The sequence below is a fragment of the Dendropsophus ebraccatus genome, chromosome 1 (assembly GCF_027789765.1).
Source record: "Dendropsophus ebraccatus isolate aDenEbr1 chromosome 1, aDenEbr1.pat, whole genome shotgun sequence".
In the NCBI taxonomy this organism is placed as follows: Eukaryota; Metazoa; Chordata; class Amphibia; order Anura; family Hylidae; genus Dendropsophus; species Dendropsophus ebraccatus.
The window spans coordinates 173,232,523-173,251,374 of NC_091454.1; the positions used below are offsets into that span (position 1 = coordinate 173,232,523).

An 18,852-nucleotide genomic window follows, 5' to 3' on the forward strand; every position below is an offset into this window, starting at 1 on the left:
ATATATATATATATATATATATATATATATGTGTGTGTGAAAGGATATAATGGAACTAAAATCTATGATGGGGATATTGGTTCAGATAAAAATGGCTCTCTCAGAGAAGTGATCTTTAAGACTATTTCCTACCTGTACATTTATGATTAACTACAAGCATAATAACACTTCATCTACTTGGTATACCAATAGCAAAATCTGTTTAAACAGCAAAAAAAAAAATCAATAAACAAATTAGAGCTGAATTTTCAGTTTCCCAGTATGAGTAGGTTTAAACTACATTTAACCAAAGTAGAGATGATATCAGTTCTTCAAATGCTCAGTAACAGGGTTTTTTTTTTATTTTTTTACTTCTGAGACCGAAAGGGCAGCTATTATTGTTGGCTATAGTCTATATTCCCACAGTGGCTTTGGCCATTTTCCATCATTTTGAGCCTAAATAATTTCTGTTATTTCATAATGACAGCCGTTATCTTTGCAATATCGGCTGTCATTTGGTCTCAACATGATGGCCATCCGTCAAATGGCCAAGAACTGATGATATGTGACCATAGCCTTAGGGTGTGTTTCCCCTTATTCTCTAGTATCCTCCTAGAAGTAACTTCCCTCTGTACATAGTTTACATAGATTATTCCGTTTGTTGTCTTATTTGTGTATCCAGGTGGAATGGCTACAAGAGGTGAGGGGTTAGCAGTCACAACTTTTTGTTTGTTCCTGTAGTGATGCAAAGCCTCCACCCCCACATATGTAGGTGCTTGTATTGTACATGAATTATATAGTAAATCATTACATTATGCAGGTCTCATATATTGTTGATACAGAAAATAATTGAACATGTTTTAGTGAATGCACTTTGATATATCATGTCCTATGGGACTGGGTTAAGTATAGGACCCTAGAGCACTAGGTTATGCCCCTGTTGCCCTGGAATGTTCAAATTCATACTTCATTCAGCCAGAACTCCTACCCACCAGACATAGCTCATATTTGAGGAGCAGATATCTCCTCTACAGTATTTCTTTCCATACCAGTTAAATTAAGCTCAGTGGGCTATCCAGTACTTTTGGTCTCATTTTTCATAATAGATATGACATGCACATTGGGGAAAAGCACTGACTTCCACAATAAAACTTTCTTCTAGGATTAGGCATGTCTAATCCTATTTCTGACCCATTACAACCCTAGGAGTTCTTATGCCTTCTCCATATGATGTCTTTAGTGCCTACAAATGAACTTACACTTCCCTGAACTACAGCTCCTCCTGAAAGAGTTTATACCAATAATGGGTTTAGTAGAGGAACAGTGACAGTATTACCTCCAGGCAACTTCATCCACGTCTTCAGGGCCATGCTGAGTATCTTGTTTGAAGCAAGAACAGCAGGATATGAAACACATACATTAGTCCTCTTTAGGTGGCATGAGTCGTTTTCTTAGATCCTTCACAATTCCTCTCCTAGCTTTCTGGGGAGGATCTTCCATTGTTAGAAAGTGTTCTTTTATTAATGTTCTTTTTTATATAAGTATGCTATTTATTACACCATTTCTGTTCTCTCCATTTTCTCCATAATCCTAGTGTAACATTTACTAAACAAGGATTACATAGGAATGACTTTGACCATGTGGTAGTGGTGGTTGTCATTGTGTTCTTATCACCCTTGGTTAAGTGATCTTTTAAGTGTTGAATTATACCCAGGCTACTTTGGAAGTAATGACAAATTTCTACAAAAAACTGTTTTGTTTTCCCTTTTAAGCAACTATTTACTAAAATGGTCCATGGATTATAATAACCTGTTTATGTGATGGAGGGATGTTCTTTGTTGAATAACACTTGCTTTCATTGCAATGCACTCTATGAGGCTTTTATTTAAGAGTCCTAGTTTTACATCCATTCTGCAAATAGCCTTTCTGCTTCCATTAATACATGATAGAATGATAGCTGCCTTTGTGCTGTGTTTGTGCGGTTCATTTAATTGTATTATTAATTGAAAGGATCTGCTCTACAGTAAGTCACTTAAAGGACGACAAACCTATTTTCTTAGACTTAAAAAAAAAAAAAAATACGGATTTACATGGACTGTCTTGAAAATAAATAATTATTCAAAACAAAAATTAAAGGTGATTTACGCCACTAGTATTCTTGTTTTATAAGTATTGTAGAAGCAGATTTATTTTAGGAACATTTTACCGGTAAACGGACAAAGCATAAACCAGCCATGATTCCATTCCAGCATATAATATGTGTAGTAAAATTGTCAATACCTATGACAATAAATTGGGGTCATCTCTTTTTTAAAGTGGTTGTTTGAGCAGGGGAGTTTTTCTTTTGTATATGCCCAGGAAAAGGTTGATAAAAAACAAATAAAAAACATGCACTCGCCCCCTGATTCCTCCCATGTGTGAAGTGGGGGCAGGGCTTAGCTAGTGCAGGACAGAGTGAAAGAGTACGGCTCTGTACCTGTAAGCCTGTCTCTATTTTCCCAAAAATGTACACTGTCCCTGAAAGGAAGGCCTTTATCTCAGCAGAAGCAGCAGCTACAGTAGTACAGTGCTTAGTGTAAACCCCTCCTGGCTGTGCTGCAATTACTGCTGTATATACACTGTACTGCCTTTTATATCCAATATCCTCTTTCATTTTCCCTTTAGTATGCAGGCTTCTCTATAGCAGCAGTTCAGTTCTTATTGTGGCACCTTCCTTGCTACTGTATGTCACTGCTGTTTTATACATTTTTACCTACATAGTACTTTGCAAGTGTATCAGTAACCCCCCCCCCCCTCATGCCATTCATACTGATGTCATGTGTAAGTAATCTCCCAGCACAGTGAGTGTCAGCCTGTTCAGTCCATGGAATCACATATCTGGTATTTGTGGCAGTTTATTAAGTCAAACACAGAAAGTCTTTGCTTTATACATCTTCTTCTTTGAATCAACTTCCATGTTTGCGGCAGTGCGCTCTACTCCGCGCATGGCCAAATATCTGGCACTTTCCCCTTATAGACCAAAATAGAGCAAAAGTGTCGGATCTTCAGCCAGCCAGGGAATGGAGCACATCTGATAACTGTAGCTCTCGAAATAATAATTTGTCAACATTTTAGAGCTGACCCCCAACCATTACTACAAGAGTACTCATTTTCTATAAATACGATCCCCATGTTGCTTCATATTTGATTTGTATTTAAAAATAAATATCAGAAATTAAAATATTTTACAAGGTTGTAAAATGGTTTACCTAATTCCCTTCCCATCCATCTAATTTTATGTTAAATTATGCAAAATGGTCAATTTTATAATTACAGCAAAAGAGAACAAATTCATCTCAATTAGATAATACTGCGGGGTATTCAGCTCCATCAATTATTGCTTTAGTAGCAGGACATTGTATTCCTAATTTATTATTCTCAGCTACCTAGTAACATCCTGACAATGTGAGTTTATCCTACCAGGTAAGATATAGTGCACGCACAGTACACTATAGTGCATATAGAGTATAGATAAGGTACTGATGATCATATCGCTTGATTCTGTCCCTACTATCTGTACTTCTTATAATACTTTGCCATACCCCCTTTCATGTCACTGAAGTAGGTACCGTATCTCGCTTTTTATGTATGACCCCCTACTGGGTGCATCCTACTAAGCTGAGATCTTAAATTCTACTGTAGTCAATGTAGTGTTTGCAATTTGTCAAATTAAAGCAGCATTTTCTGTCCTGTTCAATCTATATATTTTCATATGTGTTGCAGGATCTTTCACAGCTCCTTATTCATTGCAATGAACGTGTCTCAGATCCTTGGAGGAGTTGTTAATATCCGAGAAGTTACATAAACTCTTGTCACATTTTTAGCAGCATCCTTTTCCCCAGTGCTATAGCAAATGGAGAGCAGATACTATATATATCATTTTATGGAGAAACACTGCCAAGAGGCTCAATAAATATCACTGGCCTCGGTAAACTTTAGATTTCTGACTTTACTGCTGCACCCTTCCTGATTTTGTCACTTTGTACTGGAGATAGTATCCATAGACTTTGCATGATGGTTTAGATATAGGGGTATTGCTCCATATGCATGGTTTCATAGATTTTTAGTGTATGACAGTCTGGAAGCTTGTTTTACCGGGGTTGTTCACTAAAAATATTTATTGTTCTTTCAAATCAACTGGTGTCAGACATTTGTAATTTACTTCTATAAAAAAAAAAAATCTCAAGTCTTCCAATACTTATTAGCTGCTGTATGTCCTGCAGGAATTGGTGTTTTCTCTCCAGTCTCCAGTGCCCTCTGCTGCCACCTCTGTCTGTGTCAGAAACTTTCCAGAGCAGTAGGAAATCCCTATAGAAAAGCTCCTGCTCTCCAGACTCGTTAGAACACCCTTTCCTGCTGGACATACAGCAGCTGATAAGTATCTATAAACAGTTGTTTGTCAGGGAAATCTATGATTATATGAAACAGTCACAATTTTTGTGTGTGTTGTGTATGTACAGTATACATGGTATGTTACATATATTTGGTATGCCATCTGGGCTTCAGGTCACTATACTATATCACTGTTATGGCTCCTGTGGCAGGCTATGGTAATAACAATCTTCTTCACTGTACATTACAGGAGGAGGTACAGACTTAAGCATGGACCTAGGAAGTAGCGTAGTAGTGTCCGGAGGATGTGCAAGGTGAAGCCCATGAGGAGGCGCTAAAATACTAAGTGGAAAAGCAAATCAGAGGTTGAAAAAAGTTTAGGTTTGACTCTAACAGGAGAGACTTCAGAAGGTCTGTGTGCGATGCTAGACATAGTCACTGTGGCCTACAGAAGAAACCAATACTTTTCATGTGTATTACACGCAGGAAAGAAGAGATGGGAGAAATATGTTAAAGGGTTAAATAAGATTCAGAAGGGAAGTGTTTTCAATAACACAAGAACAAGGGGGCTCAGATGTGTGTGTGTGTGTGTGTGTGTGTGTGTGTGTGTGTGCGGGTGTCAGAATATAAGAAATAATGTCAGAAAATAGATGACATGGATGCTTAAAGGGGTAGTTCACCAAAACATTTTTCTTTCAAATCATCTCGTGCCAGAAAGTGTCAGAGATTTGTAATTAACTTCTGTTAAAAAAATCTCAAGTCTTCCAATACTTATCAGCTGCTGTATGTCCTGCAGGAAGTGGTATTCTTTCCAGCCTGGAAAATGCACCACTTCCTGAAGGACATACAACAGCTGGAAGTGCTGGAAGACTTGAGATTTTAAATATAAGCAAATTACAAATCTCTTGCACTTTCTGGCACCAGTTAATTTGAAAGAAAAATATTTTTGGGTGAACAACCCCTGTAAAACAAGCTTCTAGCTAATGTTGTAGGTAAATACACATCAAATGACTGTAATCAAGTCTTGGATGCACATATATCTATTCTAAGATAAAAAATAAAGGAAATTATATAAGGGCAGGCTAGACGGACCAGGTGGCCTTTCTGCTGTCAATGTTCTAAGCCTCTATACCTATAGCTCTAGGCTTGAGCAGTTCTTCACAGTACATTGCGGTTACTCATATTAGTAATATTAGACAAATACATTACCTCATTTTTATTACCATTACTTTATGCGACGCAGTTGCTGGACTTCCACATACAATGTACTTTTCCAGAAATAAAATTGTTTTGACTTTTCAGTCCTGTAAAACTATCATTTGAATGGAATGATTGATGCACTTATGCAGAAATTGGGAATATGTTTTCAACATTACTTGAAGCATGTAATTGGAAGGTTTTTACAAAGAGAATAGTTTGCAGAATGCGGCTACACACTATTGTGTTGTACTCTTTAGAAGCCGCAGTTATTCCAGCATTGATCTGGGGAATGCAGAAATACTTTGAAAGATAAATGAAAGTGTGAAGGAAATCAGCCATTCAAGAATTGTTTAATTTAAAGTTATAAGAAGATTCTTTTTGGCTCTGAGTTCTTTATCTGTATTTAAGTTTTGGCATGCTGAAGCTATTATTGATCTGGTAGAGATATCACTGCGTTACATTGTAACTTCCTCATTACATTTTGGTTTTAACTCTCCTGTACCGTGGTTTCATCTCGCCGCATGCAGGTACAATTCTGCGCAAGTAGCTGTTGGCAATGCATCTGTCACTTTCTTGGTGCCAGAATTATGAATGGTGCCTCTGTGCTCTCATCTCTTTGCAGTAAAGAGTCTTCATAATTAATAATCGACAATAATGATACGTGGCTAATAGAACTGGATATTTTTACAGACTGGAAAATCAGTTGTGTAGATACCATCAGCTTCTTATTGCATTCTTGGACAGAGACGGTTACTCAATACTTGTTTTGTATCAGCTTCCTTCCTTGGATTAAACGGAACGACCTCTGATGAATGAGGATAATTGTTTAGCAGATTAGCTACATGTTCATTAAGATATGGATCTAAATGAAATGCATTCAGAGAGGACAGGCCCCAGGGAGTTCTCTTCAATTTTTTGGTTAGAATATTGTAGGGTAAATTGCAAATAGGCATAGATACTAGCAAGTTGTTTAACTGGAAATCTTCATTTATGTTACACAAATTTCAAAGAAATCTAAATCTATCTACTCGAGATGAACAAATTTACAGTAAAAATGAAGCAAAGAACTTTGTTCCTATCTGCATTCTGCTCATCAGGTTGCAGGCTTTGAAGTCTGCTCTTGTCAGGCTGCGCTCTGGTCTCTGCACTACAGCAGCGCACGTCCGGCCCTTTAGTAGCACCGACAGCACCTCTGACAACTGGTGCGGCCGGCGCTAGGGGAGCGCTAACGGCATCCCTGGTACTGTACGTGCGGCTGGGGCCATGCTCTCCCCAGCAGGGTGTCTCAAATGTCCTGCATTATAGGGATTGCTGACTGGCAGGGGCAATCAGGGCCGGGATTCCGCTCCCATTAAACCCCTGCCTGTCTGTTCTTCCTCACCTTCGATAGAGCCTCATACTCTGGGTGTTATCTTGACCTAGTGTTTTGTTCCTGAATTGTGACACTGGTTATACTGGCTTTAACTTTTGACTACTCTTTTGGATTATGTTTTTTTTGTTGCGTTTGTTGTATTTTGTCTTGTCTTGTCTTTGTTCTGTGTCACACCTGTGCAGGCTAGGGACTGTCAACCAGTTGTCCACTGCTGCCTAGGACAGTCGAGGCAAATAGGCAGGGACAGCAGGGCAGGTGTCAGAGCCAGGGCATAGATAAACATTGACACCAGAAGGCCTTTGTGTAAGTATTCCATACACATTAGTAAAAAGTCCACCAAAACCACTCATTTTGGTGGGACCTGGTGATCACCTAATGTGTATGGAGGCCTCCCAACTCCAACTGATGAAGTATTCAATGAGAAAGTTCCCAGGATGACTCACACACCAGACTGTAAGGCAGTATGCAGGTCGGCTTCCTTTTTATTGCTGTATTTCTGGACAGAAGTGAAATCTTACAATAGGATATGATGGTGGAGATGAATATTTTTTAAATCTCTGCACCATTTCACCTTTATATTATAAGGACAGACTGACATGTAAAATGTATTTTTATTCTGACAGAAAACTTCAATATGCTGATGAAAAAATAAAAATATAATGGCTCAAGGAAGGAGAAAATAAAAAGGAAGAAAAAAACATAAATTGGCTTCTTCTCCGAGTTGTGTAAAGAAATATGAGTAATGCAAGTTAATATTACTGCCATAAGTAATAGTGACAGAAGTGATAAAATGTGGAAGCAGCGTTCATGTAGAAAAGATATATATGGAGTGATATCTTTATTCACAGGGATATTAGGTGTTGTATATTATTATGGATGTTTCCTCATATGATTACAATATTTATAAGCCTGTTTCCTGTTTTACTTGTCTAGAAATCTTTCTGGAAATCGATTGACAACATTGTCTTGGCAGCTTTTTCAACATCTGGAGCTTAGTAAATTGTAAGTATGACTCCACGTTTCTTTTATTTTTTCTTTTACTTTCTATCAGTTTATCATTATAATGTTAATTTATAATTAACCTACAAGCTAACTATGGCCCGTGCCTGTCCATTCTCATATACTGTATGTCAGCATTTCATTGTGACATGTTTCTCGAGCATACATGCTATGGAAGACGCAGTCGTGGTGTTTGCACCCTAATGTGTATGACAGGCCCTCCAGAGCTATAAACATATACATGGGGGGGGGGAAGTGGGTGTTTTTAAGGGAATCCACCAGTTCTGATAGTGTTGGCATTGTGGTTTGAGCCAGGAGTTTAACAGGCATTTTAGAGATAGCAAGCGGGTAAGATGGATGCATTTGGGGTTCCTGAAGAAGCCTCACTTTTGTCCACAATGTTATAAGAAATGTAGCTAAGAGGGTTTAAGCACATATCCACTCCCCAAGCAGAGGTATATTCTCAGTATATTTGTTTTAGGGAGCAGGACAACATACAATAAAGGAAATCTTCTCTAGATAAGGTATATTTGGGGCAGTGTCGGAGGTAGTTGGCTGGGGCATGTGAGTATTTAAAATTAAAAGCATATGTAGGAGCAGAAGTATCAAAAACCTTCATGTAGTAGTCAAAAGCTCCTTCAGTTTTTTTTTTTAACTAGGAGTAGAGGCCCTAACAAAGTAAAGACCCCATAATAGTTTTTGTTCCAACTCCTCCTTTCATAAGTCTGTTGACCATCTGCAGAGAAAGGAAGGTGTATAAACATTTTATGTAGCCTCTTCTCTTAAACCTTTAATTACTCAACATTCTTTATAGGAAATATACTCAATATACTCTAGCAAAAAAAAAAAAAAAGTTTTCTTTTTTTTTCTCCAAATCAACTGGTATCAGAAAGTGCCAGAGATCTGCAATTTACTTCTATTGAAAAAAAAAAAAAAAAAATTCTGGCACCAGTTAATTTGAATTATTATTTTTTTTTCTTGCATATCCCTTTAATAGACTATTAGACCAGGCAGCTCTTTAGACTATCCACAGAAATACCAGTTTCTAGCAATAATGCCTATTACTATGTATATAGCAAGGTTTTTAAAGGCTTTTTATAATAATATACTAGAGACAACCCAAAGATTGTCCATCCATAACATTGTTCATATAATCGTGCTAGTTCAATACAATAAATGTCTTTTTTCGCCAAGATATTCTAGTATTATTGCAACTCCTTCCTTTAAAACACATTCCAAAATCTTTTACTGAACTGTAAGTAAGAGAAAATAATACAAAATGGTTAAAAGAAGACAAGCAGAAGAAAAAAAAGTGTTTCTTCCTTAGGAATCATCATTTCTCACATATTTCTAGTCTTAAAAGCTATGCCAAGGTAAAAAGAAAATAATGCTTTCAATAACATTGGCATCAGACCTCATAGTTGGGGGCACTTTCAAACATAGTCGACGCCATTAAGTTTAATAGTCAGTTGCTTAGCAGTGCTTTTCCAGCCAATTTGTCACTTTGCCATTTAAGCACCTGCAATTTTAGAGATCCCCTGAGATACCTCCTATAACCTCCTTAAGATATAAAGACCTCTTTGACAGGGAAATAGAGGCTTCTGAATGCAGCGCCCTGAATTATTGATAAAGCGTTGAACACTTATTTCAAAGAATAATTGGATGTTAAATCAATTCTATATTTCACAAGCGGATATTGAGCGACTTTTCAGATGTTGTTGAACAACACATGAGATAAGGAAAGTGGTCTAAGTGCTGACCCAATCATCATTGATCCATCTGTAGAATAAACAAGGCAGATGCAGACATACAGTACTGTGCCGATTACTGTTTAATCGTGACTGCTGAGTCCTTGCTGCCAACTATTTTCAGGGACTTGATGATAAACTCTTGGCACTTTATTTTTTAAAGTCTTAATGGAGTAGTGTGGTGGTGAAATAATGAAAATGCTTGTAAATGTGCTGGTAATGCTTACCATTATTCCGCCGCACTCCCGGGAGCCTGGTGACCCCAATACCGCCGTCCATTCTGCACTCCTTTCTATGTTGAAAATTTCCTGCACTTTCTGTTTTGCCGACGTGATGTGCACTGGCAATTTCCCATGGTGCAGCGTGCGTCACACACAATAAACCCAGCCCTCCCTATCCTCCCACCTTATCTATATTATGCCCACCTCATTTCCTATGCCACCCTTCTCCTTATCCTAAACACTCCCCCTCCCCTGCATTACCCGCCCCTCAAGCTAATTACACTCGCTCCATAGTCTCTGGAGTCTGCGCATTCACCCTGTTACTGGGTAATGTATAGTGAGGATTTCATAGTGACAGGGTGAATGTAGCAGAGACACGTACAGGAGATGCCATGGATTCCATTACACCAACGCATGTGAGCCAAAGGGGTTGTGATAGGGGGCTGGCGGTCACATACAGCTTAGCTTGCTCAGCCAATAGAAAATGCCATATGATAACGCTTTGACACAAAAATGGCCGCCAGGCTTATGGGTCGACACGCCAAAGAAAAAATTTCAAATCCAGCCCTTCCGGAGGGGGGGGGGGGGGGGGTGGACTTTGTCATGTGGTGCTAGATTCATAAAAAAGCTTATCACTGAACTACCCCTTTAAGATAGAATGGTACCATACAAATCACCTACAGTATATAGCTATGTTCACACAACGCATATTTTCGTAAAAGTACGGCCATTGTTGCAATCAGCAACAACAGACGTACTTTGTACGAAAACATACGTTGCCTTGCTTTCTATGGGATCCCGCCCGGAGTGTATACACATAGTATATGCTCTGGCTGGGATCTCTTGCGGTGCCATAGAAAACTGACATGTAAGTTTTCTGCGGCCACTATTCAGTGAATAGCGGCCACAGAAAACCATGTCAGTGCACACTGTGGAGCGTGCGGCTCCTGCCCCATGCTTTATTGTGTGCTGCGGGGAGTTCTGATGCTGGTGCGCACAATGTACCCGCATCAGGACTCTGTGGCTGCAAAGTTTATCCAGGAGGATCTTTTCAGAAACCTCTGAAAGGTCTCTTACGTTGTCTATGTCTATATGTGACATGGTGGTCAAGGATGGTGGGTTCTCTTTTTAAAGAAAAAATATAAGGGGGAGGGGGGGCTGTTTAGTCAATTAACATCAGTATTTCACTATTAGGGCAGCTTGTATATACCATAACGTATTCTTTGATACTGATAGATCACCTTAAATGCAGTAAAACTAATTTTGAAGCAGCTGTGCTAGGTAACACAGCACATTTGTATCCAGATGCATATGTTACTGCATCGCTGGGTAATTTCTTGCTAATCTGCAATTCAGTATTCATTTTTAGTGCTGGACTAGCAGGAAAGCTGGGCTGTCAGGTACAAAGATATGCTGTATGGGCCATTTGTCTATAGAAACATAGCACTGATTTATTTGTTGCTAATGCACCAAAATATGACACAAAAACTGATAAGCAGAACATCACTTTATCACCTAAAATCAATACTAAGTGTTGTTATGCAAAAATAACAAACATGGAATCAATTGTGCTTCAGAGCAACCTCATAGCCTTAATCAATATGACCTCTACGGGATGGGAAGAAGATGAGCGAAATCCGCTTCTCAGCCTAAGCAAGGCTGATTCTTCATCACACACCATAAACACAGCAGCAACTCCCCTGGTGTTCTCATTGGGAAAAATTGCTACCTGTAATGACAGAAGAAAAACACCTAAGGAAGAGGCATTACTGCAGCACACATGAGAAGAGACAAGAAAAGCCCAGAAGTAGCAGAGCAGACAAAGCTACTCGTAAGAAACAACAAGATGTCTCCCAAACCCAACAAAGTCTATCACGGTATTGCATCTTCAAATCAGATGACCTAGTTGACCTTGCTGGGGAAGGCTCCGGGGACTGTGTACACTGGATATGTAAGACTCTCAAGCTAAAACGTGACAGAGGAAAAAATCTAAAGGCAACTTTGCTACTGTACATATTAGTGTAGGCAATACTACTTATTGCACGGACCTCTATTACATAAATGTTTTATGTGTTTATTTTACCTTGAAGTTGATCCATAGACTGAAATATACTGATGAATATTATTACAGTATAAAAAAGGGAACATGTTTTGGGATCTTGACAAAATGGGGTTTACCTTCATTATACACTCCTGCCCTTGGAACATTTCCAGTAGTTAGCAGAAAAAAATTAGATGTCACACTGTCCATTACATGTCCTGCCATTAACAACCAGTCGCCATCGCCTTCGTTTACAGTGGTGTCTTGACCAAGAAACCTGGAAAATTATGGACTCAAACTGTATTGTCTTTAGTGATGAATCCAGGTTCAGTTTGGGATCTGATGACCACTGGGTTTTAGTATGGAGGGCTTGTAGTAAGTGGTTCAGTCCTGCCTTTGCTGTGGGGTTTCACAGTTGCTGGTGTCATGATCTTGGGTGCCATCGCATACAACAGTCACCACTTTTTTTAACAGGATAGTGCTACCACATACAGTTAGGATTTCCTAACAATGTCTTCACCTGATTTCAACACTTCCCTGGTCTGCTTGGCCTCAGATTTATGGTTAATCGGTGTGCCATGAGACCGGGTAGGATGCCAGCTTTGGGCAACTAAGTTTATGCAGAATCTACATAATATATGCAGAAGAATATGTAGAAGTCCAGCTGCATCATCTGTGCATAAAATGTGCCGCAGGATGCCAGACAGAACCTTTATGCCTCCATAGCCAACTATGTGTCATATCCATGTGTGCTTTTATCCAAGTTAGAGTTAGCTGAACAGGGTAACTAAACGTATCCTTTCGGTCTCATTTACACGCTCTAAGACAGCGGCCATATTGTGAGGTGGCCATGTCACAGGACGGCCGCTGTCTGTGCTGTTCACCCCAGCCAGTACTGCAGTACTGTCAGGATGAACATCATTTTTTTGAACTGGGCACATTTGGGTGTGGCGCATTCCAATTAACAATAGCAGACAATGTAGAATAGCTGGGAGCCGTACTTTACATTGTCTGCTCAGCCAACCTCATTATTTCCTTTACACAAATAGACAAAGATTTATTAATCTGTGTAAAACACAAACTTGTGTAATGTGCCAATAGCAACCAATCACAGCTGAGATTTCATTTTACAACATCTCATTAGACTATAAAGCTAAGCTGTGATTGGTTGCTTTGAGCCAATTACACTAGTTTTGTTTTACACAAGATTGATAAATCTAGGCTATAAAGCTTAAGTCGATTCCAACAAATCTTCCTTGGTGCATTTTTTTTTTATTTTGTCAATGAAGGTATAATATGATACAGTATATTGGCATTGTATTGTATATACTATTAAGAAGCAATAGACCTACAATTTACTTAGTGTTATTGAGCTATCCAGTGCATAGTGATGGATCTGGGCCAGCCAAAGGCTTTTCTAAGTCTTCAGTGTAATATATTCTGTATATTTGTATGGTGCCAGTTGAATCTTAGCAATCAGGAAACTGTTAGAAGAAAAATCTGTATGTTGCCGTAAAGTTCATGGGAAGGGTAATCACATCTAAAGTGGCAGGTTCTGCGCTTATTTGAATGACTGGAGGACAAATTTTATCATGGGCCAGGAAAGAATATAAAAGCAATCTTTCATAAGGAAAAAAAAAGCCATATCAAGGAAAAGCAAAACCGGGTTAGGTTGTCTAGTGCTGTGCAAGATAATGGATTAAATTATTGTCTATAACCTTATTTTCAATAGCCCACAATGAGTAAAATAAGAGACAACCTTCCTTCCTTATACCAAGAGTTTAGTAATAGATGTCCTATTGTCTTCCAGCTGAGACCATAATTATTAACATTGGGATCAAAATTACATGAGTGAAAGTTAATGATATGGAGAGACATCAGTCAGCCATTTCAATTACCATAAATGAAGCGGATATTGTCTGGGTTGTCTGAATTGTTGTCCAGCTTTTTACTAATATACAGTTTACTTGGAAATAGGTTCATAGATTCTAAAATATGCATGCTCCATTTAGCATTGATGGGGGAAAGGCTGCCATAATAAGGTCATAAGAGAAATGAGATGTTAATGATAGCTATGGTAATGGTTTTATTCATTTAGACAAGAGTACTTTTCAAATTCTTATATGGCCCTGGTAGTTTTAATGAGGTTTGCATCTTATAAAGTGATGGCAAATTGCAAGCATATGGCGTCACTTAATGATCAATGATGGTCCGACCTCAAATGAATGGGGAAGCTTTGTAGTTGTTAGCCCAGCCAATGGCTCTAAGTGCTGCTGCGCCAGGAAAACTTAAATTTTTTAATCTTAATTTTTTGGATAAGTTAGGGTAGCAAAGGTTGGTGGCATGCCCTACCAGTAGGCTCTGGTACTCTTATAAGCAAGCACTAGAACTTTGTTATTTGCATTGGTGTCCTTCATGATTTATTGAGTTACTTGTTTCTTTTATAGCTGTAACTTATTCTGCAGCTCCGTACATTACTTGCAATTAATCAATGCAGTGTAATAAAATCAAATTGCGCAATCACATGCCAAGGCCACCTTAATAGAGCCAATAGGACTATTAGTATGTTTTTAGAGTATGGATGAAACCCTAATTACCTAAGGGAAACCTATCCAAACATACAGTATGAACCCCATGCAACTGCTACCCTTGGTCTACTTAATATTTAGGATTGCAGTAATATCCACTATGTAGCAACTGGGATGCTCATTCTAGGTTTAAGCGATGTGGAGCCCAAAGCCCACTTTGTTTATGTGACGGACCAAGTGTTTTGAACTAAGTTCATATCACAGGATTCCTTAAGGAGTGGGGGCAAGTCAGGAGATAACTATTGTCTTGTTGCATGACTTGTAGTCCTGGTGTAATTTTTACACAGTTGTTAGTTTAATGGGATAATGAACTGTAGGCTTTGGGTGTCGTTGAATCTTTAAATTTTAGTTCGAGTCAGTGCACCCTTTGTGTTTTGTTAACACTAAAGGGATATTACCATCTTGACATTTATGACATATCCACAGAGCACCAGCCCAGCTGATGTAAGTGGAAATGCTTAAAGGAAATCTGTCAATCTGTTTTTTTCTGCCTTAAATGAGGGCAACATAAACTAGTGACAGAAATGCTAAAAAAAAAAATCGGTGTATTACTTACATCATTCCGTTCAGCCGTTCTCCTAATATGCAGGAGAATGGAATTCTTTCCAGACCTCTCTCCCCGCCCTCCAGCTACGGATTGAAAGTTGACTGCCCACACACAGCATGGATAGACAACTGCCAATCAGCATCTGGTGGGTGGGGTTTTCAGTTTCACATGAATATCCAGGACTACTGAGCTCATGCACATAATGGAGAGGACTACCTATTGTCCATGTTATTCAGGAGGATACCTCTGAATCAGTTGCACATAACAATGTAAGTGATACTATATATATATATATATATATATATATATATATATATATATATATATATATATAAAATGTAATTATTTTTTATTAATTTCTGAATTATTTTGATTTATTCTGAAACTATTGTTTCTGGTGAAGGAGTTTCTGTTTCTAGAAATTGTTGTGATTGTGTCTTTCTCTGTAAAGGAGAAATTCTGAGAGCCGCATTACACATTTTTTTCCCTCTTTTTCATGTGATAGTACATACTTTTCTTATTTATTATAATTTATAGCATGATGAGCTAAGAAGGCTAAATTAATATAGAATAAACAAGGATATTCAAGACAGGATCATACACTTGGTATATTACTGCCCCATTTTAAACGGAGACATTCACAATTTCATTATGTTTTTATGTATCCCTATCCATAAAAATAATGGCCAAATATATTTGCATATCTGATATACTCTTCATTTGATTACCTGCTAATATAAAACTATAACACAACCCTATAAAGTCAGAAATTAATAGAGCAAAGCAGATTAAGAGAAGACCTCAAGCTGTAATCTGGAAAAGCCATATATTACAGGTTTATTTGTTAAAGTGGCAGTCTGGTTTAGGAAATCTACTTTCAAATACTGTATGCAGGATTATCTTTTCTTAAACGGTAGAGACGACAAGAAAAACTCAACATGTATATGCTCTATACCAATCTTATCTCTAACTGTTGTAAAACTACAAAATCTACTATGGGCTATGTTCACACAATATTATTTCCTCTTTGTTTTTGAAAAGAAAAAATGCTGTCTATCATTTTGAGTTTAAAATGACATCCTATTTTTTTTTTTTTTTTTTTTTGCTGTTTGGCTGCCCATTGTGCAATGTGAGCTGTTGGTACATTATTCTAGTTCAGGTGGATTAATTGACCTTTGGGTATGTCTTTAATTGAAAAGTCCATTGAATTCAATAGTTAAAAAACTGTGAAGTAACAGTAAAAAAAGAAAACCTGTGAAATAAAATATAACATCCGCTGTTGTGTAAACATAGCCTTGCACTGCCTTCTGATAAATACATAATGGGGGTTGAGGTTTTGTGCTAGCTGGAAAGCCAAGTTGGGGAACACTGCTTTACATATACAATTAATGTCAATGATAACTTTGAAATCCTTCAGTTCCCTTGAGGTGACACTATAGGGAAAGTTACCAAACAGACCAATCACTGGCGGTGCAAGCAGAGAAAACTTTTTGATCTCCTTTCCACCATGGATCGTAACTAACACAAAGTTATTCCCCTAAAATACATTGCCCCTTTAAATGATGTAAAAGCCATGATATATATCGCAGAAAGATTTTGTTTACAAATTAATTTCTGACATTTTGCTGTGTGAAATTTAACATGTTATTTCATATTGTAACCAACCCTTTTAATTTTTTACACATGATGACTTATTAAGAGTATTAATACATGCATGTCTTGTTCTGAGGCTTCCATTCTGTAGATACAGCAAAAAACATACAGCAATAAACAGCAAAAAACAAAAGAGCCAGATATATCCACTCTGGTGCACAGCATACAAAGTTCATGATCCAAATACAATGGTCCAGCATTGATGCAGAAAAAGTTCACAAAACATGTATTTTTTTTAAATTAATCACGGCCATTGGTACAATTTGCAACAATGGCCGCGATTAATTTAAAAGATACTTTGCATTGAAAATGGAATCCTGGCCAGAGTGCATACACATAGTATATGCTCCAGCCGGGATTGCAAGCTGGCGCACAGAAAACTGACATGTCAGTTTTGTGCGGCCGCTATTCATTGAATAGAACAGAACTGTCAGTTCACACAATGGAAAGTGCAGCTCTGGTCGCACTCTACATTGTGTGCTATGGTGAATTGTGGTGCGGGCGCACGTGGATGCTCCCGCATCCCAATTCAACATAAATGAAGTTCATCCGGCTGGTAGCAGACAGGATGAACTTCTATGGTACCACCCGTTCTATGACACCCGAACGGCCAGTGTCATACAGTGTGTGAACCCAGCCTTAAATTTTATCTCTATTAAAAAACTGGGACAGTCACAGCGCAAACCTTGTTGACGCGATTTGGCATAAACCTTGTTCACAACCTGAGCAAGGCTTACACCAAAACACGTCAACAAGGTTTGCTCTGTGACTGTCCCAGTTTTTGAATGAAGATAACCTTTAATTTTGCATCGCCGCTGGACCATTGTTTTTCGATAGATAACATAACACAACACAAAATGGATGCTGTTAAAAAAACACTGCTTATTCTCTTGCAATTTTCTTGACACAAATGTTTTCTTAGCATCCGTGATACTTAAATGACTTTTACCTTTGAAGAGGACTCAACATTATCATTGAAACGCCGAGACATCTGGTAGCTTTACAATTCCATATTTTAGCTTTCCTCTGTGTAAATTAACAACATTAATTTCGTGTAAATTGGCAAGCTTTCTATTTGCAGTAAAGTTTAAATTGTGTCAGTAGAGGATTCCAGATTAGCAGACCCCATCCTGGGTCTGTGTAATGAAAACAGCAAACAGTTATTTATCAACATTTGCTGAATTTCAATGGAAAGCAAGACAAGCTTGCCACCATAAGCCATGTGTTCCTGATGCTCGGAGCAGCTGAGAAATGAGCCTAAGAATATCTAGCAAACAACTTGTATTTTTGGACATCAAATACTAAAGTCTACAATTATATTTTCAATTGTTGCCATTATAGGAGCAGCACTAAGCTTGTCTTCCTCATATTAAATGCAAAGTAAACCCAACCTTTTATTTGCTCAACTTTCCATCTATCAAAGTCCAAAACTAAAACAAACAAAAACTTCTTTAACCCCTTCGCATCAGCAATCTGTATATATACGTTCATACTGCACATAACCCGTGCAGTAGGAATGTATATATACATTCCTACTTTGACAGGGGCTTTCTGATGTAAGCGAGATTGCTGCAGTGATAGCGATCTCACTCACATCTGTGTCCGGGCCCGAGGTAATGAGAGTCAGCTGCGATTCCGCAGCTGAGTCTCATTAACTCCTTAAATGCAGCGATCGCTGCGTTTAAGAGGCTCAGTGACAGATCTGCATCTGCACTGGGTGATCGGGATCGGGGTCCCGATAGAATGTGCCTCCATCCTGTCGGTTTGGCGATCAATGTATAGAGTCTGCTCTCAGGCAGGCTCTATACACATATTGCCCATAACACTGATCTATGCTATGCTATGGCATAGCATAAATCAGTATATGCAATCTAATAATTGCATATTTTACAGTGAATAAAAGTGGGGGAAAAAAGCGTAATAAAAAAGTTTTTAAAAGTATTTAAAAAAAAACCTTATAAACCCCCTTCCAATAAAAGTTTAAAGGACACCCTTGCCCATTATAAAAATAAAAATATAAATAAGTAAACAAACATATTACATAACATATTACATAACACTATTGTTCCCGCATGGAGAATGGTGTAAACGGAAAAAAAAAAACGCACCAGGATTTCTTATTTTATTAAATTA

General features: G+C 38.1%; 1 protein-coding gene across 6 annotated transcripts in view; it reads left to right on the forward strand.

Moving 5' to 3' along the window:
- The window catches only part of NTRK3 (neurotrophic receptor tyrosine kinase 3), a 480,773-nt gene that overhangs the window by 219,859 nt on the left and 242,062 nt on the right, over positions 1-18,852 (forward strand). For all 6 annotated transcript variants that reach the window (XM_069984884.1, XM_069984865.1, XM_069984863.1 and 3 more), the window contains one exon: positions 7,856-7,924. In XM_069984884.1, the coding sequence (XP_069840985.1) occupies positions 7,856-7,924 (69 nt within the window). The remainder of the gene's footprint in view (positions 1-7,855; positions 7,925-18,852) is intronic.